Consider the following 23,598-nt stretch of genomic DNA (forward strand, 5'->3'; position numbering starts at 1 on the left):
GTCAAAGTTTCAAATTATTATTTTGGAACCAGTTTTGAGTGTAGATGCTGATAATATCCTGTCTTTCTTTAGTTTGCTAAAGGGTTAGGAGAGAAGACAGTTTTCCTCTTAACAGTGTCTGGAGTTTCATGGTCTTTCTCCTTCTCGTCTGAAACCTGAATACTTTTACTCTGAAAATCAAAAATTACAACTTTTTTTTTATCATGCAGCTCAAAATTGTCAAAGGTGACTCAGCTGCCTTTAACCTTATTACGATGAATCTTTTGTTTATTGCAGATTCTTAATCTGAGTCCTATTTGACAGGTTAAACATATATGATATTATACATATTCTTCTTTTATTCTTCCTTATTCAATCTATTTTGGGCCGACAAATAAAGTCACAGATAAATATGCAAACAAAAAAAAAAAATGCAAATAATGATAGTAATGAGAAGTTTTGGATTTTATAGTTGTATTCATTTAATTCCTAAATAAAAGAAAAACAGCAATCCAAAAGTGACCATCCAGAATGCATTGAGGGAAAAGTGCAAAGATATTTAGCAAAAATGTAACAGTTTGCTTCACAAGAATATGCACATGTACATAATTAAACACTGTACAATTGCCTAGAGCTTCAGCCAAAAGTAGAAAATGTAAATATGCAAAATTATGCACTTATATGCAAAAGTCTTATTTCAAAGTACAAGAGTTCAAAGAGGAATTCGGGTTAACACCTAAAATCTTGTGGGCAGAGATTAAAAATACAACAGAAGATGCTGATTTGAATTTAATATAATGTAAGCTTTCTGTTATACATAGGCATACCAAGGAAAAATTTCAGATTAAAATTTGCAATGGATATTCATTTATTGAGCATTATTGTAGGACTTTGAGTTCAAGGTCATTTAATTTTAAAAGTAACATGAGCCAGAATCCTGTTCCTAATTTTGGTCAGTTTGAAACCATAAATCAGAGGATTCATGATGGGAGGTATGACAAGAAATTCTATTGCAACAAAGTTTTGAAGGTTTCGAGGTAAATCTTTTGAACCAAATCTCATACTCATAACATCAAAAAGAATGGTCAAAAGAAAAGTGAGTAAAGAGAATAAATGTGGCACACATGTTTGCATGAACTTTGCCCTGTTTTCTATAGAATTCACACATGTTTTAATGAGATACATGTAGGACCAAACTATAAAAAAACCATGACATACATAAATGATTATTGTAATGTATGCAACTATGTTGTTAATAATAGTTTGAGTTGGAAAACAAGCAAGTGTAACTATAATCCAATTCACACAGAAGAGTCTGGTAACATATGGACTGCACAGCTTTAATCTAGATGTCAGAAAAATATTCACAGCCATAATGCAGAAAGGCGTTAACCAAGAGAAACACACTAATTTGAAGAGCCTTTGCTTGGACATGATAGAGTGGTACTCCAGTGGTCGACATATGGCCACATATCTGTCATATGCCATTACTGCAAGAATAGACAGATCACTGCAGGCAAAAGAGTACATGACTAAAGCCTGAACAAGGCACCCAGAGTAAGAGATGATGTGAAGAGGAGAGAGCAGATCCCAGAGAAATTTGGGGTAGAAACCTGTTGTCCCATAAAGTCCATTCATGCAGAAAGTGCACAACAGAATATACATTGGTTCATGGAGGTTTTTATCCAAGATGATGGTCGCAATAAGACAAATGTTGACCAGCAAAATCATACAATAACAAAGTAAAGTGAGAGTGAAGAGAGTAAACTGATGGTTCCTTGTTTCATTCAAACCTGAGAGAAAAAACATTGTTATTAGAGATACATTATCCATCATGTTAGAAAACTTGTGTGAAGGATTTGTCAGTCCCTAATAAGTGTCTGGTCTTCTCATTGTTCTTAGTATCCTGTCTGACGGCATGAGCTGGGAATTCAAACCAGCAAATCAACGTTCTGCAGTTTATTGTGTGACCAATAATAAAATAAACATACAATAACTATAAGATAACACAACATATAATAAATGTATAACCCAAAGATAACCTTAATTTTTTTTAGGCTTGCTGTTATTTCCAAATATATCATTTTCATTGCTTGAACAACATGAGTTCTTAAGCACAGTTAGGACATGAAAGTGTATTAAGACTTTCTGTTAGGATCAGGACCTTTGTGGTCCTTTTTCTTTCCTTGTTCTCTGTTGTTTTCCCCTCCCTCTTGTTTTTGTTTGTCCCCAGTTTGCCTCTGTGTCTGTCTGTGTGTGTCAGCTGGGCGTGGCTACCTGCATCCTGCTGTGACCAATCTCCATACTCACCTGCTCCACATCATGCAAACAACTCTACAACCAGCTGCAGTATCTAAGAACCAGTTCTACTCACCATTCTCCACCAGGTCGTTCGAGTGGTATAAATGCCACGTCCAAACACTGTTGCAAACTTCTTGCTTTGCTCTGCTTTTTGGACTTTTTTGGTAATCCTGTTTGTTTCCCTGTGCTCCAGATCTACAACCTTGCCGCCTGCCACGCTCAGCCCAGCCTCAGCCCAGCCTCAGCCCAGCCTCAGCCCAGCCTCAGCCCCACCTGCTTGGATTCTGTTTATGTGCACAACCTCCGCCATTATCTGCCATACTATCTACAGTCTCTCACCACCATCGCCATCCCCGCTACTATTCCCCACAATCTACATAATTTATAATAAAAGACTTGCTTTACCACCGCTCTGTGTTCTGCTCTGTGGGTTCACCTCAGTTTCACAGTCATAGCTGACTACCATTAAAATAATGCAGCCCCAGGGGTCAGTTTAACAGAGATATTTCAGAATGGTCTGTCGTGTTAGGCCAGTCTTAATTTTGCTCTACAAGTTCTGCTGTTTCTCAAAGAAACCACACGTTTCCATGGTTACATCGTACTAACTCAGCGTTGTGTAATTAATGGGCTCAGATCTTGGGGGTTGCTCGGATGGGTTTTGCTGCCCCAGATGTGTAATTTTGACTGGTAATTATTTTAATTAAAGATATTTTTAATCAGGCACATTTTAAGACATCTTTACAATTAATGGATATCTCATACTATTATATTCCTAGTAAAAATACATTTGTTATGACAAGAAAAAATTACATTGAAGATATTCTTGAATCTCAAAGATCATGAATTGAATAGATAAATTAAAAATAAACAAAAAACAAGAACAAAAACCTTAAACTCCTCAATTCTTAATTATAGTGCTTCTATTGCTCAGTCCTTTCCTCTTACCAATTTAAGCAACCTCCTGGGCACTCATATATTTACGAGCATTTTTAAGTCAAAAGAGGTTAAACAGTTTTTATTCTTTAGTTTGTGAGTCAGAGTGAAAGAGAAAGATTTTTACTTTTGTCTTTCAGTTGGGTTCAAAATTGTACCTTTAGCAGTCATGAATATGGGCCCACGTCTTCACTCTACAGAATATGTTCCTACTCTGTTATGTTTTCTATCAAACATTACAAACACGACTTTGTTTGTGAAATGCCAATTTTCAATAATTATATAAAAACCTTCTTAAAGTAATTAATGTTGTTGCATGATTTTTGCTGTTTTGTTATTGGAAATTAGGCTTGAATTTAAGAATGTGTGACACTGAATAAGTCTTAAATCTAACTTGCAGGCCTGATAGTCTTTATTAGATCAAAGATGACCCATTGAATTACTGGGAAATCCAGGCTGGCTAAAAAAGGCCTTATATTGCAGAAATACAGTAGCAGACATATTTATTCCTTTATTTCAATTTAAAGCTTATAATTAGCAATTATAGCAACACCATATAAATCAACAGATGTTTTTTTACATGACAATATTCTTATCGAACAAAATATCAAGAATGACAACAGTGAGGTATTTATGTTGTCCCTCAGTATTTCATAATAGCTGGCCAATTTGATACAAATGCAATACAAAGCGTTGGCCAGTAGATGTCACCATGCTGACTGTAACAACTGCTTCAAACCATTAGCAACGCTTCATCATGGTTCAGTGCCACACACACGCACACACCAAGCTTTAACAAATACTACACCAAATGAGCCACATATCTGGGAGTCATATCTCTATACTGTAAATGACAGACAACAACAGGAGAGGACAGGGCCGTGATGGAGACTGTGACAAACCAGTGAAATGCAGCCAATGAGGCAAAGTACTTAGAATAATAAGCCTCCTAAACATTGCCACAATTTGGTGGGAAAAAAATGATGGCAGGCTGGGGCAGAGTGAAGGCCAGAACATCCTAAGCAAGACTGATCGTTGTGTCATCCAAAAATGTCCAGAATAAAGAGTCCACTCACATGATTATTTCTGCTTTGGTACACTGTTGTAATTCATTTTCCAGTGAAAGGTTGTTTTTTTTCCTTGGAATTTGACAGCAGAAACTGTATACAACACAGATTAATTTATTTCAATTTATTCTTTCCCTTTCTGTTCAGAAACAAGCATATAAATGACATCAGATTGTGCAATAATGCAAAATATTAATTTACTTTTTTTTAAATAAATTAATATGACATAAAAGAACAAAGTAGGCCTATCTGCTTTTAATGCATTATCTGAGATATGCACACAAATATTCAACATTATGAATAGTTGGCTAGACCATCACATACGTGGGAATCATGTAAATATGCAAAAAGAAAGTCATAATACAATGTCCATATTTTAGAGAGGTGTCATATTATTGTCATCATGTTAGAGTAGTGCCAAATAAAAAAAAGCATCCTAAACCTTGAGGATAGAGAACACCCTATGCACATTAATGCAAATTTCATTGTAATAAAATGAAAACTTTCAGTTAAAAGGACATCCCTCAAAACACACCAAACTAATGTTTGCTGAATCTGCCAAACCTCCATTCTTTAGTCTGAGGATATTACATGTAACTATAACTTCAGTTCCTAACAGCCAGCAGCTGGTTGATCACTGCATAAGTAAAGGAAGCACATTAGAAACAGGACTTATATTTATAATTTGGTCTTTAAAGTGATAACATTCAGAATCCTGTTCCTAATTTTGGTCAGTTTGAAACCATAAATCAGAGGATTCATGATGGGAGGTATGACAAGAAATTCTATTGCAACAAAGTTTTGAAGGTTTTGAGGTAAATCCTTTGAACCAAATCTCATACTCATAACATCAAAAACTATTGTAGCAAGAAAAGTGAGTAAAGAGAATAAATGTGGCACACATGTTTGCATGAACTTTGCCCTGTTTTCTATAGAATTCACACATGTTTTAATGAGATACATGTAGGACCAAACTATAAAACAACCATGACATACATAAATGATTATTGTAATGTATGCAACTATGTTGTTAATAATAGTTTGTGCTGGAAAACAAGCAAGTGTAACTATAACCCAATTCACACAGAAGAGTCTGGCAATATATGGACTGCACAGCTTTAATCTAGATGTTAGAGAAATGTTTGTGGCTATAATGCAGAAAGGTGTTAACCAAGAGAAACACACTAATTTGAAGAGCCTTTGCTTGGACATGATAGAGTGGTACTCCAGTGGTCGACATATGGCCACATATCTGTCATATGCCATTACTGCAAGAATAGACAGATCACTGCAGGCAAAAGAGTACATGACTAAAGCCTGAACAAGGCACCCAGAGTAAGAGATGATGTGAAGAGGAGAGAGCAGATCCCAGAGAAATTTGGGGTAGAAACCTGTTGTCCCATAAAGTCCATTCATGCAGAAAGTGCACAACAGAATATACATTGGTTCATGGAGGTTTTTATCCAAGATGATGGTCGCAATAAGACAAATGTTGACCAGCAAAATCACACAATAACACAGTAAAGTGAGAGTGAAGAGAGTAAACTGATGGTTCCTTGTTTCATTCAAACCTGAGAGATACAATATTCTTATTACAGAGACATTATCCATGATGGGTAGAAAAGTTTACTTTATATTTTCCCCTTTGTAGTGTACCACCATGATTAACATGGTGTCCACCCCTTCATCTCACAGTACTAATATCTTGTCTGAAGACAGCAGTGCACGAGCTGGGAATTCAAACCAACCAATCAGTGGTCTGGAAGTGTTTCAATCTGTAAGAACTACTGTATACAATATTAACAAGATAATACATGAAGTTACTTGGAGAGTCTCCACCAATGTTGAAAATGTTTTGTTGTATCCGTCCTAGAGTTGTACACAGGCCTAAAACTGAGGCCAGAACCCAGCCAATACACGGCCCTGTCCTGCCTGACCCGACTGAACCTGCCTGGAAGAAGATAATCCCTCAGCTGCTGCTGCTCCAGACCAGAATTTCTGGCTCTCTGTTTTTTTTTTTACCTGAACACTGGTGAATTTTGACTCCTCTCCCATTGGTAGTATTTATTTCCATTCAACTAAATCCTGCGACTTTGTAGTATGACATCATACCGTTGGGTGGAGATAGTTGTGTTATTTGAAAGATGTAATCAAGTGAATTCATGTTTTTTCATGTTTGTTGCGGTGAGGCTTGACTCAGCGGTATCGCTGGGGAATTGCTTGGTTGTGGTAGATATGTGATTATGGAATAATAGGGCCTAAAAGTTCAGCCAAGCCCAGAGGTATATGACAGGATTAAATCGCCCTTCCCGCCTGCCAGATGAGAACATCTCAGCAGCTCACAGCCCGGAGAACAGTCTTATCTTGGCAAGCCCTTTGGTAATTTAACACTGGCTCTGATGCCCATAGTGTTTTGATATATTTCCAAGGCTAATTCCTTTTGGAAGATAAAAACAGTTGAAAAAAAAAAAAAAAACATTTCTCACTGCCAGTTTATAAAGGTAAAGTCACATACATGGGCAACATGTTTTGCTGGACAGTTTAAGATGCGGTTGCCAACATTCAAGGAGCCTACCAGCTGGTGTCAGAGATTTCTCCTGATACAGTTGAGAATCTATTCGACAGAGCTCACTGTGTCCAGTTTCATGAGGGCTGTTTTCTTCAGTGGAAAACATTCCCATGAAAGTTGAAGGCAGTGAATTGTGTGTATTATCTGGTTATTCCTGTATTAAATGCTTTAATGTCACGTGTGATGCTTTCCTGTTCCTGTTCGAGCATCACAAATTAAATTCCATAGTCTGACCAATGTGTTGGGGATAATCAATGGTTATAAATGATCAATTAAGTAATAGTTATGTACCTACTTAAAGGCTAATAGCCTAAATTGTTACAGTGTCCATCTTGTTTACAGTTGCTGACCTGCGCAAATTATGACTAATCAGTTGAAAATGCTCCTTGATGTCATATAGATGTCAGTGCATGTTTTGAACATTCCTGCAGCATTGGCAGAAACACTCAGGTCACAGTAGCAATAAAGTCACAGGTCACAGCGGCACTGGTTGCAGTCAGAACTGTAAGAATTATTGTTATTTAAATTATTGCAAAGTGTAGGAAAGAATAGAGAAAAATAAAAATCATTATCATCTCAAATATCAACACATCTGAGTGTACATTTTATGTTTTAGTAAATACACTGCCATTTTATATTTGCAGATCTTTGTTATTTGGAACAATCAAGTAACAGCCATGTGAAAATGCTCAACTTATCCGACTTATACTTCTTAGGAAAATCATTACAGATAGGGCTTTCTTACATAATTGTTACATTGCTGAAAATTCCTGTAAACACACTAAACACACTAAACACACTGATGGGTTAAGGATTAGAATATAATGTGTACAGCTTTTCATTATAGTTTGATCAAACGGAGAAATCACACATGATTAACCCTCAGTTGCTTATACAAGACAGTCACCCAGTAGAGAACTTCCAGATCCTAACAAGAGTCACAAGTTCAAAATCAATTTCAGCATTTACAGTAAACACAAGAAACCATAAACTGGTCACAAGCTGATCACAAGGACGGAATAATCAGGAGCCCCTCAGCAGGAATATACTATACATCCGTAAAGTGTGTGACAAGCATGTCGTTTTTAGATCAATACATTTACAAAGCATGAATGGCAGAGTAAAGCATGTTTTTATTTTAAATTCATGATAATTTAGCCATCACATATTTTTTACTTAACATCAAATCTGTTTGGAACCTTGAATGCACCATTCTGTCATCACATAACAAGTAAACACAGAATAATACAGTGTGTTTTTACTGCTGAAGATATAAGAGAAATGAAAAGACTATCACTGGCACTGCTGTGATATTCTGCATTAAGAATAATCTCCCTGTTTAATTATTTCAACTATCAAAAATCTTTATAAATGAATCTACTTTCCATCACATTTCAATTTTCAGATGTACAGACTGCACTGATTTCTTTCCCAATGTTTATGGCTCAGTTTGAGAGTTCACCTTTAATGTGGAAATTCATTCTTTCACATCTTTCCTTTTAATGTAAACTAAATTCAAGAATTTGTTGCGGATCTTGGTCAGTTTGAATCCATATATAAATGGATTCATAGCCGGAGGAATAAGTAGAAATTCCATTGCCATAAAATTATTGAGATTCTGAGATAAATCAAGTGACCCAAATCTCATGTACAATAAATCTAAAAGGACAGTTGTTGTAAAAGTGATGAGAGAGATTAAATGTGGCAAGCACGTCTGCATGAACTTCCCCCGCTTCTCTTTGGATGATATGGCTGTTCTTATCAGATACAAGTATGACCAAAAAATAAACACAAAAATGCCAAAATAAAACAAAACATTAAAATATGAAACTGCAGCGTTTGCTTTGGGTGGTGAGCAAGTAAGAGTCGTTATCATCCAGTTAACACAATAGATTCTGTTTATGTGTGAGCCACATAACCTTGATCCTAATAATGTTGCCGTGTTCATAAACATACAATAAAGCGGTAAGAGCCAGGAGAAAAGCACAAAAATGGAGATTCTCTGCTTTGTCATAACTGAGTGGTAGACTAGGGGTCGACATATAGCCACATATCTGTCATAAGCCATCAGGGCTAAGATGGAGAAATCTCCGCAAACAGATGAGTGTATTACAAAACCCTGTAGCATGCATCCAGCGTAAGAAATGACATGAGATGTTAGAAGATCCAGGAGGAATTTGGGGTAAAAACCGGCAGTTCCATACAATGCATTGAAGCATAGATTACACAAGAAGATATACATTGGCTCCTGGAGGTTTTTATCCACAATGATAGCAACAATAATAGCAATATTTCCCAACAGAATCATTATGTACCACAGTAAAGTCAGAAAGAAGAGGGTAATTCTTTGTTCCAATGTAAAATTTAAACCTGAAAGAGTAAAGAGCGTGTCAGCTGAAACATTTTCCATCACCTGTAAGTTTTGGAATAAAAGCTTCACCTGTTTCACCACGTAAATGACAGCAGCACACCAGCTGCCTAAGTACTGGAGTGGAGAACTGCTCTGTTTGACCGTGTGCAGTGACTGTTCCTTGGTAAATCCTTTTTCCAAAACCAACAATAGCGCCTTGGGTTCTAATCCAGCCAATCACTGGGATGACAAAACTGTTGTAGGAGGGACCAAGAAATAGCTGACTCCCCCCTTGTTGTCATTATATAATTTGCACTCTAATTACAAAAGAAACTAATAGTATTAATAATAATAATATTTTATTTTTCAAGCACTTTTCAAGATATCCAAGGATGAATTAATACTAGATAATAATTTTTTTAAAAAACATGATAAAAGCAGAACAGTTTTGAGTAACTTCTTGAAGATGGACAGGATGTGCTTGGGGATAGAGTTCCAGAGGGAGGGGGCCACCAAAGGAGAAAGCCTTGTCACCCGAGGTCTGGTGCCTCGTCCTGGATGGCCGGGACAAGAGGCTGGCATCAGGTTTTTCAAGTGGAAAAAGGCAGTTTTTGTGGGTTCTGAATGAAACACTATAACACCATGCAGCTGCCAAGGAAGCTGGCACTCTGGGATTGACCACTGACATAAAGAGACATTGAGAGGCCCCTGAATAGTAGCGTGAGACTTTTCAGTCTCTAAATAAAGTATAGCCTCTCTTATAGAAGAAGTAAAAACATCGGGAATGGCAATGAGTCACCAAGGAGAGGATGCCAGTGACCTGTCTGTCCAAAAGCAACAACCAGTTCGTGAGCATCCAGCTCATGACAAAACAGGCAGGACATTTCCACCCCTTATCCAGACCACCCAGTGACCAGCTAATGCCCAACCACATAAGTATCTGAAAGTACTGCCATCTCCATTCCACATGCAGTGACCAAGGGTTGCTCAGCAATCCACTGAGGGTTGTTATCTATGTGGGGAGCCAAGCTACATCACACAATATAACCTGCCCCCCCCCCCCCCCCCCCCCCCCCCCCCCCCATGATACCCACCAAGCCAAGCACACACACTGTACCTTCACTGCACACTTAACAGCACCCATACACCTCCAGAGACTGTGTTGAAGTGTCCAAGAGCAAGATGCTAAAGTGCTCCAGATGTTGCATCATCAGTGGTCAGTAGACTAAAAAAACGCGATATAAATTCACAATCCACAGCATTGCCCTCAGCCCCAGTGTCTTCAACATCAGCAGTTCCAAACCTCTTTTCTCTGACACACCCCCACAGCCTTAACCAACAAGCTTGTGGACGCTGCCACTGGTATTTGTCCACTGTTCCACATCACTTGTTGTTCTACAGTTAGTAATTATGAGTGAAAGCAGTTGGAGCACCTGTGATATTGTGTGCACAACGGATAAGATGCTGCTAATCACGCCTGATTGTTGAAAGAAAGATTGTTGAAGAGAGCGTGAGTTGGAAAAGATTAGCGAGTGCACTACCCTCTAATCTTTATGGCAGGGCAAACATGACACTTTCATTACACACGGTCCATGTTGGCGATTATTTCTCCATGATTACAAAGAACTGCTCACACTGTTCAACACAAAAGGCTTCATTTTAGAGCCAAGGGAGGGTGTTTCACTTGTCTCAGGCAGTTTAAATCAATGGAAACTAAGTCTTAAGAGTTGAGTACTGAGATTAGACATCTCAAAACCAGGTTTCTTTCTGGTGCATCACTTGGTGGAACTCTCAAAAATTTTCGAATAAACATACCAGGTATGTGATACAGTGATACAGCAGAAGTAGAACTTAATTTGCAATTAATTAATTCATGTTCAAGTTTCCTCTATTATTCACACTTAATTTACACCTGTTCAGTTTGCACCCTTATCCCTTTAAATTATTACTTGCATGCACAATCTACATCAAAAATATATAGACTCAAAGTGCTGAATAACTATATGTCAATATATCTTATGAAATAAATTATCTTATGAAAACTTTGAGATAAAATATATAACATAATCATGAAACTTTGAGATAATATATAATTATGAATTAATTATAATTTCAAATCAGCCCATTACTTTTAAATGTTATTTTATCTCTGTCTTTATGTTTCTTTTCACAATAAATGATACATAGCCTACATTTATAATCAAATACAATATATTCACATTAGATAAGTTTAGTGCAGGTAATTTTTCTTAATCATAGTCGTTTGCATTTCAAAGTGTCCATTATCTAAAGACTTTTTTAAGTCATACAATAATGCCACGTTTCATCACAAACTGTCCATCAGTTAAGAGTGTATGAAAAATATTCAACCCTTTGGAGTTTTTTTTATGTTATATTTGGTTACAACACTGAACACAGTGGATGTTTTTTTTTCAAATTGATTAACAGGAAAAACACCTTAATGCCACTTTATACAAACTGATTTAAATCACAGATTAAAACAAAGCAAATAAAATAAAATATTTGTTTGCAAAAGTATCTCTGCCCTTTATTACACCATCATTGCTGCAGCCAGGTGTGTGAGTCAGAATTTGTAGGGTAATGAGAGCTCAGTCTACACTAGGTCAGACCAGTGCAGGGAAATGATACTAGTCTTATTTCTGAGGTTTAGTCTGTTTGTCAGGTTTTGAGCATGATAACATTCTGAACATAAGTTTTCTAATTTCTGGTAACTTCAGGCCATAAACAAGAGGATTCAGAATTGGAGGAATCACAACAAACTCAAGTGACAGAATTATACCTAGGAATGGATTCAGCTCTTCAAGATTAATTCTGCTGAGGGCAACATCACAGAACACAGTAATGGAATAATTGACAAATGTAACAATGTGCGGCAGACAGCTTTGTATGACTTTGCTTTTGAACTCTAAGGAGCGTTTTCTACAGACCAGGAAAATCCGTGCATATGTATACAGGACAAAAGCCAGGGGCAGAAAGACGGTGCTTGTGGACACAAGCATGCCAATAAGGTTATTGAGCACAGTGGGGACACATGACAGTTTTACTACAGGCCAGTTTGCACAGAACACCTTTGGGATCTTATTGCCACACAAGGGAAGTATGGAGGCCAGATAAACACAGACTGCAACAGAGAAGGCTGGATAGATCCATGCTAAGGCGATCAACTTAGAGACCATCTTAGAGGTTATTTTGTTGTGGTAATGTAAAGGCTGACATACTGCAACATACCGATCATATGCCATAATGCCTAAAATGGTGAGCTCATAGGAAGCATAGGTGTAAATGACATAGATCTGAGTGAAACAAGCCGATCGTGGGATCAAATGAGTATCAGACAGGAGGTCTCTGAGAAATCTGAAGAAGAAGCCGGCAGAGCCGTACAGAGAGTTAATAGAAAGGCACATAATAAAAATATACATGGGCTCATGTAAAGTTTTCTCTTGTGATATTACCAGTATTATGACAAGGTTAGCGGAGATAATAAAAGCATACAGCAGGAAACACAAGACAAATGTTGGGTAGCGGTAGCTGCCAATGTTCACAAACATGGTGAGGTTAAAATAAGGGGGGTATGTATTGTTTTCCATTTACCCCATAGACAATAAAAAAGGTAGGACAATTCTACAGTTGGATCCTGTCAGTAGTTACAATGCAGCTGCCTGTCCCTGGTAGCTGTGTAGTCACTGGTCAACTGAGGCAGGTACTGTGTGTTGAAGAGCACTGAAACAAACGAGAAAACAGAGAGATTTCCAAAGTGATAAATTATGTGAGGTGATTATGAGTAAGAAATATGTATTTGTAATAATTCCTAATATCAATAATAAGTAAGAGAGTAAGTTAAACCAGAATGGCTGGAGTCTCAGTTATATTTCCTATATGAACAGAGTGTTTTTTAGGTCTCACCACTCCTTCTTCATGCTGTCTGTGTGTGGTCTGTGGCACAGCAGGTGACCGCTGTGGTTTCTCAGAAGCAGCTGAGAACCTATTTAACTTGTCACACATACTGTAATTACATCACCACAGTCATCGCTCCATGGGGGATCTGGAATGGAACGTTTCAGATTGCACACTATCACACAGTTTTGATATTCACTTTCCCCCCTGACATGAACCTGGCTTTGATGGAGAAGCTGCAAAAAACAGTTTTAAGGATAACTCTTGAGTGTACCTCTATATATATTTCCAACAAACTTTACTGACAATACATCAGTATTATATATATATCTGTGTCTCAGGGACAGTGATGAGCAGCACCTCAGCCAAAGGAAGTGGACTAATTTAATTATTATTGTTTATTCATCATTAACTGTTATCAACAATGAGCTAATAGACACATTAATTACCCCTAGGGATATCTGTCTATCTACCTATCTATCTATCTATCTATCTATCTATCTATCTATCTATCTATCTGATATCTAATATCATGGTCAATTTTAGTCTCACCTTACAGATATTGGGTAGGGCCTCTGTATGTTCGTGAAACAGCCTCAGTTCTTGGTGGTGTGGATTCCACCAAATTTTGGAAACTTTATTTCAAGATTCTGCTCCATGTTGACATGACTGCATCACATCATTTCAACAGATTTGTCAGGTCTTTTAAGGTCTTGGGTAGACAGACTTTACCTGTTTGTAGGTTTGGTGTTGGTTTTGATCAAAATGGATTCCACTGATTTTCATGGAATTTGCTGAAAGTAAGAAATAAATTGTATATTGCCAACCTCATCCTTCAATAGAGTATAATCAGACTTAAATAAGTAATACACCTCAAGGTGCAACCTGGACACATCATCAGTGATGCTCCCGGGATCATAGGGTGTTTCGGGTCTCAGTCAGACACCCTCACCCGGGCGATCCAGCCGGGGGTGATCAGTCCCCCGACTTGTGTCCAGGTAGCGCACTACGCCACGCCTCCCCCCTCTTCAACCAGAGCCAACGTGAAGCTTTTTCAGATGCTTCCAGGATGTTTTTGATGGCTCTTCGCCTGTGCAGTCCACAAATCCCAAGGAGCCCCAGGACCCAGTGTAAGGACTTGCCTGCAAAACCCCTGCAGCCCACCTCAATAGGCTTGCAGCGGGCCTTCCACCCATTCCACCGGCACTCAGCCACAAGATCTGCATACTTTGCCCTCTTCCTCTCCTGAGCTTCCTCCATTCTGTCCTCCCAGGGGACAGTTAGCTCAAGGAGCACCACCGGCTTGCTTGCTGGCTACAGACATCAAGACCATGACTGGTCGGAGTGTCGTGGCTATGATGATGACTGGGAATCGCCACTGCCTCCCTAGGTCAACCAGGAGCTGCCAGTCCCTCGCTGTTGTGAGCAAGCCCCCCTGAGTCTTCTTGGAGGGTTGAGGTTTCTCCCCTGCTCGGACAAAGGCAATCGTACTCTTGGTCGGGTGCTGCCGCTTGCTGATGTTGATGCCAGTGCAGATGATGTCTGCTATTGCCCGCAGGACCTGGTTGTGGCACCAACGATACCTGCCATCTCCCAAGGCCTTTGAACAACAGCTGAGGATGTGTTCTAGTGATCCTCTTTTCTGACAAAGCTGGCACACAGGTGAGTCTGTGAGGCCCCAGGTGAACAGGTTAGCAGGGCTTGGGAGGACATCATAGAATGATTGGACCAAGAACTTAAACTGGTGTGGCTCCGCCTTCCAGAGTTCGGTCCAGGTGATCTTACGGCCAGCTACGTGCTCCCACTTGGTCCAGGCCCCCTGCTTGCTCATGCCCACCACTCTGCTGAAGCGAGCCTCCTCCACCTCGGCGCGCACCTCCTCCTGGATAAGCTTTCGTCTTTCCTTTCCTCTGGCTCTGCTGTAGCTTGGTTTTGGGTTGCTTCCCAGCCCAGCCCGACCAGTAGCCACAGTTCCCACCAGGGTGCTGTGCCGCAGCCTTGCCTCTGCTCGCTCTACTGCATCCTGGGCATGCCACTTCCTTCCTGTTCTGACCTCCACACCAGACTTAAATAATTAGTCTGCGGACGAATATGTTGAGGAAACAAATACACACATCCATCCAATACTGACAGACTGAAAACACTGACAATTAATACTGATAAAGTTTCTCACTGAGGTAAACTAGCTCTTAAGTTTCAGCATGATATTCACACAAATACGTACCATGAATGTGTGTTTTAATTTTTGGATATGTACAGTAGTGTGCAAGCATTGTTCGTCAAACAACACAGGTAGGCTCACAGGCATAAAGAAGATTTCAGTAAAACAAACAAAATACTGATTTAGTCTCCAGTTTCAGAAATGCTCATCACATCATATTTTTAACTAATTATCAAACAATTGTTTATGGACTATAAAATATTAGTGCAAAGTGTTCAACAATAACTTCTGTTCACTCTTGTGTACCAATCTGAATTATTCAGAGGAATCTGAAGAACAACAGACTATTATGAAACACACATGATGTAATCTTTTGTACATCTTTAAGACTATAATACACTTTTCAAAACAACTGCCCATACACACACATGAACCACGAGTGATGTAAGGTTATTGTAATGACTTTTATTAGTCCCTCCACAGTCCTTCGTGCCCACCACTAAAAGTAATCTCTAGTGTATCTTCAGCAGGTGTGGCCTGAGGAATGAGTGCTACTGTTAGCCTGAAATAAGTTTTAGTGGAAGAAAAAACATGCAAGAAATGCAATTGTATGGGGTTCATTTGGGTTTGGCTCAACACCACCAATGTAATGTTTGATGATGTCAATACTTTAATGAGAGCCCATGGGATAGGATACTGTATGCTTTATTTTTCAAAGGTTATGAATGTAACTGACACTTAAATTGGAAATGGTCAACAGGTCATTATCTCCATCATCCCTCGAGAGCAATTAAATACACGTTGCTACCGCGGAGGGCCATCCTGGGTAACCAAACACAAAACAAAGATGTTTTTCAGTTTAGCAAATGGCCAAGAGAGTGAACAACAAACTTTAATAAACATACAAGTGTAACTAACAATAGATTTAGTCACTGATTTGGAGAGAGATTGTTAAAAGACAGTAGTACTGTATTTAATCAAATATTGACCAGGACCTTTGTTTACCTCAACTCCAAAATGTAAGAGACTTTCATTTTAAACATGCTTTTATTTCTAATTCCCATGGTCATAGTGGCATTTTAGTACCAAGCCTCAATGTTAATGCAAATTCAACACTTCCTTTGATCAATTCAAATTGAAAGCGCTCTGGCGTTTCAGTGGACAGAAAACCTTTATTTCTTTGGGCTTTTTTTTGCTGTAGTGAGCGTAATGTCAAATTGCTGGCAATGCTGTTGTAATATGCTATTCAAATCTGCTCATTTCTTTAGCAGTTACTGATGGCTTCTCTCCCTTCCACTCTCATGCTCTCTCTTGCTTGATGTTCAAATCATTTTGAAAGAGCAATGGCCAATGGAGAAACTCCAATGCAGTCACATGGCATTTGGTTGAACAATGGTGTAAATTTGGTCAGTCAGTCAATCAGTCAGTCAGGAACATTAGCCAATAAAGGGCTGGCGCTGCTGAAGTGGTCCAGCCAAAAAGCTATAGTGATGGCTGTGAGTTCAATTGTACACCTGCAGTACTCAAGTCTAACAGCAGGAGTCTGGTGTGCTGAGTAAGAGAAGAAGAGTTTGATCAATCATATCGCTGTGTTCAGTTTCCCGAATGGCAAGCAGGGATAATTGACAAATGTCAATCACGTAAACACACTGCAGATCCATAGCAATGTTGGTAGATGTGGGTAGTTGACATTGTGAGATGAGTTAAGTTATCGCAGACCTTCCAAACCTATCAAACTATTTAATGTTGATAACGTTAGCTGAACATTTTAAGCTAGCTAGCTACCAAACATTTAAATTGGAAAAGTAACGTTAAGATATATTGTCCATGTGTCGCAAATGTTAAACTTGACTTTTCACAGTACTGTGCCGCAGACGTATCGATTCCTTTAAAGTTACCAGGATGTGTGTGCGCATGTGCACATGTGCGTGCATGTATGTGCATCTACCTGCACACCTTACATTTGAAATAAATGTAATGATATATGAGGAGGACATTAACAGGGAGAGACTAACAGTGTTAAGCTTCTGTACCTGAAAATTAAAAAGCATTTGTTACAATATCCAAAATAAATTATGTCAATTTATATTAAATATTTGAATGAAATTCACTTATGTTTGTATAAGCACTCCTATCATGCAATGGAATATGAATCATGAAAACAATGCTTTTAAGCAGCTGTACTGAAACTTTTGACGCTCACCTGTTTACTATAGCACATGCCCACAAACAGCTGACTACTCTTAAATGTAAATATGTCCTTTCATTAGAGTTTTTCTTGAGAATATAATTGTATTGTATTTTTTTCATAGCCGATTCATATGTTGAAGAATTTGATATGTTGGTGAGCAGTGGAGCGACTGTGTGCAAAGCGAAGTGGTGTGGAAGCATGTGAACTAAGCATTACACTATTATGGTACTCAAAATATTTTCCCAAGATTGGCAGGTCTGACATTGCCACCTCAGAGCAACACTGATGGCATGGTTAAAAACTTAATCCTGAATTAAGAACTAGACTACTGTAAATTAACAATTTTTATTTTTTACTTTGAAAACGCTGAGAAGCTAATATGCATACCCTTTTGCTAAGTTTATTTTCCTACACATAATCATCATCATTCACAAATCATAAATGATAAATATAAGATAATAATCTAGTCAAGGATGTATCTTGAGGAGAGCACATTAGACATGTCTGTGAATTCATGTATGATAATTGTTGATAACTGTTTACTAAAAGAAACCAAACGGTGTCATAAAATACAGTAAAAATTTGTGATATGTAAGCAACACACTGTTTTGTCATGAATTGAAGTATGTGTGGTGATTGTGACAGTGCTAAAAAGAGAAGTAGTGTAACTGTTTTATATTTGCTGGTGGTGAGGCTGTACACACTCAAACTAAAATCACATTCCTGATGATTTTTTGCCACCTGAAAATGTAGAATATGATTCATCCTCATGTCGGTTTGCAGCTGTTAAAATACCACCTGCAGGTATTCTTTGGTCATGAAGGAGTTAAGCGAAAGGCCCAGTGTCACAGTTCTCAGGAAATGGAGCCTAGATTATGACTCAGCAGATGTAGAAATAGAGTCTTTTACTTAGAAAAAACAAGGATACAAAAATCTAAGCAGGCAATGAAAATCCCCAAAAAACTCATGCAAGGTCCAAAACTGGATCGGGATCAAACCAGGCAGGCACAGAGCAGAGTGCTGGAAAGCTGAGGCACATGACACAAAGACAAATTGGCAGAGAGCAAGTGGAAATGGTCGGGTACAAGTTACAAGTAAGCAGGTGAGTGGGGAAGCAGGTCAGATGATTCCACTAGCAGGAATGTATGGCAGGTGGGAGTGGCTGTGTCGGAAATGACAGCACAGTTAGAACATTTCTGAATGTCTCTGTGATGTATTGTCAGCATGTCTGCAGCTCAGTTAACAAGACTCCTGGTATCAAATGCAGCCTTCAACTTGTAAGAATAATTGTTCTACAAATAACAGCTCTTTCTTACATACATGTCTCTTTTTACAGTTTTACTCTGTAACTTAACTCTGTTTAACTACAGTGATTATTTCCCTGTCTGCCTGTTAGGTATTAAAGAGACCTAACTACACTGCAGGAAGTGGGTGAAGAGTTAAATCTTGGCAAGAGTGCAGAGTGATCGAGTGTTCGGGCAGAAAACAGCTTAAACAAAGGATGTAGCAAGGAGATAAGTAAGCAGGTAAGCAAGATAAGAGAGGAGATACAGAATATAGAGGCTAAAAGAGGCTAAAAGCTAAGGAACAAAACCAATGCGGACAAGAGAGTGAAGGAAAATAAAGAGGAGTTTGACAAAGGAGAGTGCTGGAACAGAGGTTGGAGAAGGCAAATTAACAACAGATCAGAAAGAGAAGAGTGAAACACCACCATGACATACCGCCTGTTTGAAGGGAAGGATCATGCCTCCATCTACCAAAGGTATCGCTTCACGCCTCCAGATGAGCTCAAGAATATAATTCTTCAGTACCTAGATAAAAAGGTAAGCCATGGCCAAATACAGTCAATGTACAATACACTCTGTTATCATAGTGCATATAGAGCCCTTTAACGGGGCATTTTGCCGTTTTGCTGTAAAAATGTGAGTTTATGACGAAAATAAATGAATGAATGATTGAATATATTGACAACAAGTGCTGCATATCTGTTAACATCCTCAGAAGGGACAGCCACATGTGCTGGCAGTGGATCTGGGATGTGGAACAGGCCAGAATTCTCGGCTACTGGCACCACACTTCAGACAAATGGTGGGCATTGACGTCAGTGAGTGCCAGCTGGAGGAGGCCAAAGCCGTGCCGGGGTATCCGAACATCACATACAGGTGAGTTGGAGTGTGTGAGTTTTTTTTGTGAGAATGTAAATTCACTTTATTTTTCTTGCCAAGAGTTGGATGAGAGGATCTGTACCACTCTGGTATTCTTCTGTTAAATATGAAGCTGGAGCCAGCAGCTCATTAGTTTAGCTTAGCATAAAGAGTGGAAGTGAGCAGCTAGTCTGTCACTGTATAACAGTAATAAAATCTGCCTGACAGCACCTCTATGACGTGATTACTCCCAGCCAAGAAATAGTCCTGCATATAACCCCCTCTGTAAAACCACAAGTTGTTGTTTTTACGCATCATTTTTACATGGACCAACTAAATAAAATAAATATATAAATAATAAATAAATTAAATGATCCATTATGGGTTATTTAGTGATCTTTAGAGGTGCTAGTAGGCAGACTTTATTGGCCAGAATCTGGCTAGCTGTTTCCCACAGTTTCCAGCCTTTATGCTAAGTGCTCTATGCTTCAGTATATAAATGATGTAAAATAATGGATCAAATACTTCATATAACCACTGGTACTAGTGCGATGAGTAAACTGTTGTCAGGTCTGCCTTCTCACTGCCCAGTATTTGGAGTTACAGGGTTGATCTGTCTGTCGCTCGTGCAGGAAGGGGACAGCAGAGGAGCTTCCATTTGCAGATGGCTCTGTAGACTTGCTGACAGCGGCATCAGCAGCCCACTGGTTTGATCGGTCGAGGTTCCTGGCTGAGGCAAGTCGGGTTCTGAAACCACGGGGCTGCATGGCTCTGCTGGGCTTCAGTGATACTGCCACCAGATTTCACTATCAGAACTGTGGAGAACGACTCAGCCGCATCTATGAAGAGGTGGGTGTAGAGGTGTTAAACCTTAACAGCAGCACCAACCTTTTGTTTTTACACATTGACTGGCATTATCACCAGTGTCTAAACATGGAGTTATTAACAGACTGAAAAGGAGGGGCCACATAAATATAACAACTTTAATCTGGGCTTAGTAGGAGTAATTTCACATTTTTGTAAAATACACATATTTGCTTTTTTTCTGAATGAGTAGTTGGAGTCACCACATGGTTAGCATAGCTTAGCATAACGACTGGAAGCAGGGGGAATCAGGTAACCGGGCTCTATCCTCTGTTCAAAAAAATGTTTCAACACCTCTAAAGCTCAATTAATCAATTAACATGTCTTGTTTTCCATCACACTGGAGGGCAAAATGTACTGTTTATATTCTCATAAGAATAAATTAAAAAAGTAAAATTGAATTACTCAGATAATTTAATTTTTATAAATTTGGAAGCTAATGCTTTAGCACCTAACACACTTTCACTGAAGTACATTTTAGCCTGGTGTGAGGCACTGACTGAATAAATGAATGTATGAAAATAGCACAGTTTCCAAAATGGAAAAGTTATTCATAAAAGTAATGATGGCTACTTCAATTCCTACTATCATTAATCAACACAACAACATACACATGAACTTATCAAGCTGCAGTTTATACAGCTTTTAACTTTTTTTTTTTTTTTTTTAACATGTGCTTGTTTTACTTACTGTTTGTTAATGTATGTGTATATGACTTGGATTATTTTTTACAGACACAATACACACAGTATGCAATACAATCTCAGAACATGCAGTCATGGATTAATACTTAAACATTTACATATATATTCACTTCCACCAGGTGAAGCAGGTGCTGAGGCCGTACACTAGCAGCCCAGTAGCTGTGTCTGATGGGAAGCTGGAGGAGCTGTACTCTGCCATCCCTTTTCCAGACAAACAGAGGTAATTATTACACTGTCTGCTGTCCTTACAAAGACCGTTACAATATGAAGCAACCTGTTATCCCCTTGCTTATGACTGAGGTGTTACACACTAACCTTGTTCTTTAAAATACAGATGCACTTATTGTTTTTTTTCTGTGTAATAACACACCAATGTACCGTATTGATACAACAGGATTGAGGGTATTCGAGTGAAGTCTGTCATCCCGGTGAGGAACGTGGTGGGATTTGTTGAGTCCTGGTCCATGTTCCAAGCTTACAGGAAGACAGACGCTCAGACTGCTCATGACCTGCTGCTCAACACTCAGAAGAGGTAACATACACACACACACACACACACACACACACACACAAACACACACAAACATATTCAGAGAGAGATACTTATAATTATTATAATCCAATATTCACCCTTCAGTAATCCGTTTTGGGAATGATAACTGTCTTAATGTTTTCCTGTGGTGCTCTACTGAGTTGTGAGCTAAATAATCAGCCCCTGCACTCCTTCACAGGTTTCTGGAGGAGATGGGAGTCACGTCTCCTGACACTGAAATAGAGTGGGAGCAGGAGTATTTCTGTGTCCTGGCATCAAAACCACAATGATCAACACTATAGCACAGGATGTATATTTAGAGAGGGAGAGAGTGTGTGTGTGTGTGTGTGTGTGTGTGTGTGTGTGTGTGTGTGTGTAAGAGATGTCCCAATTTACAATTTATGAACATTCAAAACATAAAATTTTTGATGCATGAAAGACTGTGCTTGTTGAATGTGGATATTCATCATTTTTTCACAGTAGAGCTCCAATTTTGTCATTTTGTTGTAGCCTGATGCAGATTTTGCAACAAAAGGCTTATAGTCTAATCCTTAACACACTGTCTTTCTCACAGGAAAGACTTTTAAGACCAGTTTACAGTGGATCTACTTGTATGTTTAGATATTTGTCAATAGATCACCTACTAATGACTTTATATCCTGCCTATAGTGTATTTTACAAGTTTTTTAAAATACAAAGTACGTTTCATTTTGCAGTGAAACCACTTTTTAAAACATTTCTCAATCCCTCAGCTGATCCCTCTCAGGCTTAAATGCACACTGAGAGTTTACATAACTCAGCAACATAATTTCTTTTGAAATTTAACATGCCTACCACAGTTGTTGCACAGAAGGGTGCTTAGATGCTTTGGTTTAAATGAGAAGTCCAGTTTTTTTAGCCAAGCTCTTAAAAACATGGCATAGCTGGTGGCCCATTTATTTGTTATAACTGCCTGAGTGTGCTTTCTTTATTCTGTGCTATCTCTCAGTAGGTTGAAGGCAGCTTTGCTCTGCCGACAGTTTGTGTTTTTTGTACTTAGTGCAATGTGAATAAAGCTGAAGTACTTAACGCTTGTGGTAGAGCTCTATACAGTAATTAAAAAGAGAAACAAATCTGCACTGTAAAAATGAAGTCATACTGTATGTTCATTAGTGAGTGGTGAAAAGTAATACTGTCCTTTTTACCCCACTGCATTTATCTGACATCTACAGACTCTACGCACCTTCCAGATGAAGGTTTTAACCTGTAATCATCTGAAATATTATTTACTAAATGAAACCAATATTATGTAGAATGGGTTAAAATTGTTGAACATAAAATGCAGCTTACATGTTAATATTACATCCAAATCCAGCAGTTTATTATATTATAATTTTTCACTGACAGAGACCATTTTGGTTTCATAAAGGATATTTTTACTTTCATACATTTTGCTGATAATGATTTTATTTATTTTGAATGTTGTACTTTTATTATTAGTATTTTAAAACACTGCAAATACAATGTACAAGTGAACCACGGGGATCTGTCATTTGCTATTAAGGAGACGTTTTCTGTAAATCATTTGGTCCATTTTGGGCAATTCTGAAAAACTTAACTCTCAATTGATAAAGGTTTTGCATGAAGATCCCGTAGATCTGTCACACAAAAGTAAAACAACAAATATCCAACAAGTATTGTATTCTAATTTAGTACAGGTGCGTTATCAGATATAAAGAAGAGATAACATTTTCCTTTTCCTACACTTAAATGGATTAGTAATAACAGAATGTTGTGCAATAAAATCAGGGGTTTTGCTGCTGTGGCCTCGCTTGGTCTGGTGTGACCAGTAGCTCGCTTGCTAGTTGTTGTTGACAATCTTTAGATAGATATTGCTCTGTAAGTGACA

General features: G+C 38.5%; 5 protein-coding genes and 1 pseudogene across 5 annotated transcripts; 1 reads left to right on the top strand and 5 right to left on the bottom strand.

Moving 5' to 3' along the window:
* Positions 1-882: 882 nt before the first annotated feature.
* Positions 883-1,815, bottom strand: LOC111218821 (olfactory receptor 142-like). Its single transcript, XM_022741298.1, has one exon. It carries the CDS (start codon positions 1,813-1,815, stop codon positions 883-885), a length of 933 nt encoding a protein of 310 aa, XP_022597019.1.
* A 3,143-nt stretch (positions 1,816-4,958) lies between these two features.
* Positions 4,959-5,894, bottom strand: LOC111218640 (olfactory receptor 11H6-like). Its single transcript, XM_022741039.1, has one exon. It carries the CDS (start codon positions 5,889-5,891, stop codon positions 4,959-4,961), a length of 933 nt encoding a protein of 310 aa, XP_022596760.1. The 5' UTR covers positions 5,892-5,894.
* A 2,432-nt stretch (positions 5,895-8,326) lies between these two features.
* On the bottom strand, positions 8,327-9,277 carry LOC111218822 (olfactory receptor 49-like). Its single transcript, XM_022741299.1, has one exon. The coding sequence runs from the start codon at positions 9,257-9,259 to the stop codon at positions 8,327-8,329; it is 933 nt and encodes a 310-aa protein (XP_022597020.1). The 5' UTR covers positions 9,260-9,277.
* Positions 9,278-11,853: 2,576 nt separating this feature from the next.
* Positions 11,854-12,807, bottom strand: LOC111218737 (olfactory receptor 142-like). Its single transcript, XM_022741177.1, has one exon. It carries the CDS (start codon positions 12,805-12,807, stop codon positions 11,854-11,856), a length of 954 nt encoding a protein of 317 aa, XP_022596898.1.
* A 1,245-nt stretch (positions 12,808-14,052) lies between these two features.
* LOC111218823 lies at positions 14,053-17,496 on the bottom strand (annotated as a pseudogene).
* Positions 17,497-18,672: 1,176 nt separating this feature from the next.
* LOC111218885 (putative methyltransferase DDB_G0268948) lies at positions 18,673-23,591 on the top strand. Its single transcript, XM_022741369.1, has 7 exons — positions 18,673-18,743; positions 18,863-19,289; positions 19,468-19,628; positions 20,243-20,459; positions 21,298-21,398; positions 21,573-21,710; positions 21,910-23,591. The coding sequence occupies exons 2-7, from the start codon at positions 19,179-19,181 to the stop codon at positions 21,998-22,000; spliced, it is 819 nt and encodes a 272-aa protein (XP_022597090.1). The 5' UTR covers positions 18,673-18,743; positions 18,863-19,178; the 3' UTR covers positions 22,001-23,591.
* The last annotated feature ends 7 nt before the right edge of the window (positions 23,592-23,598 follow it).

The sequence above is a fragment of the Seriola dumerili genome, unplaced genomic scaffold (assembly GCF_002260705.1).
Source record: "Seriola dumerili isolate Sdu_G_001 unplaced genomic scaffold, Sdu_1.0 BDQW01000052.1, whole genome shotgun sequence".
Lineage (NCBI taxonomy): Eukaryota > Metazoa > Chordata > Actinopteri > Carangiformes > Carangidae > Seriola > Seriola dumerili.

Excerpts from the sequence above, each read along its gene's own strand:
- LOC111218737 (XM_022741177.1), bottom strand. The coding sequence starts at position 12,807 with ATGGAAAACAATACATACCCCCCTTATTTTAACCTCACCATGTTTGTG.
- LOC111218821 (XM_022741298.1), bottom strand. The coding sequence starts at position 1,815 with ATGATGGATAATGTATCTCTAATAACAATGTTTTTTCTCTCAGGTTTG.
- LOC111218885 (XM_022741369.1), top strand. The coding sequence starts at position 19,179 with ATGACATACCGCCTGTTTGAAGGGAAGGATCATGCCTCCATCTACCAA. Across the intron at positions 21,399-21,572 it reads CCTTTTCCAGACAAACAGAG|GATTGAGGGTATTCGAGTGA; the intron begins GTAATTATTACA and ends TTGATACAACAG. Across the intron at positions 21,711-21,909 it reads CTGCTCAACACTCAGAAGAG|GTTTCTGGAGGAGATGGGAG; the intron begins GTAACATACACA and ends ACTCCTTCACAG.
- LOC111218822 (XM_022741299.1), bottom strand. The coding sequence starts at position 9,259 with ATGGAAAATGTTTCAGCTGACACGCTCTTTACTCTTTCAGGTTTAAAT.
- LOC111218640 (XM_022741039.1), bottom strand. The coding sequence starts at position 5,891 with ATGGATAATGTCTCTGTAATAAGAATATTGTATCTCTCAGGTTTGAAT.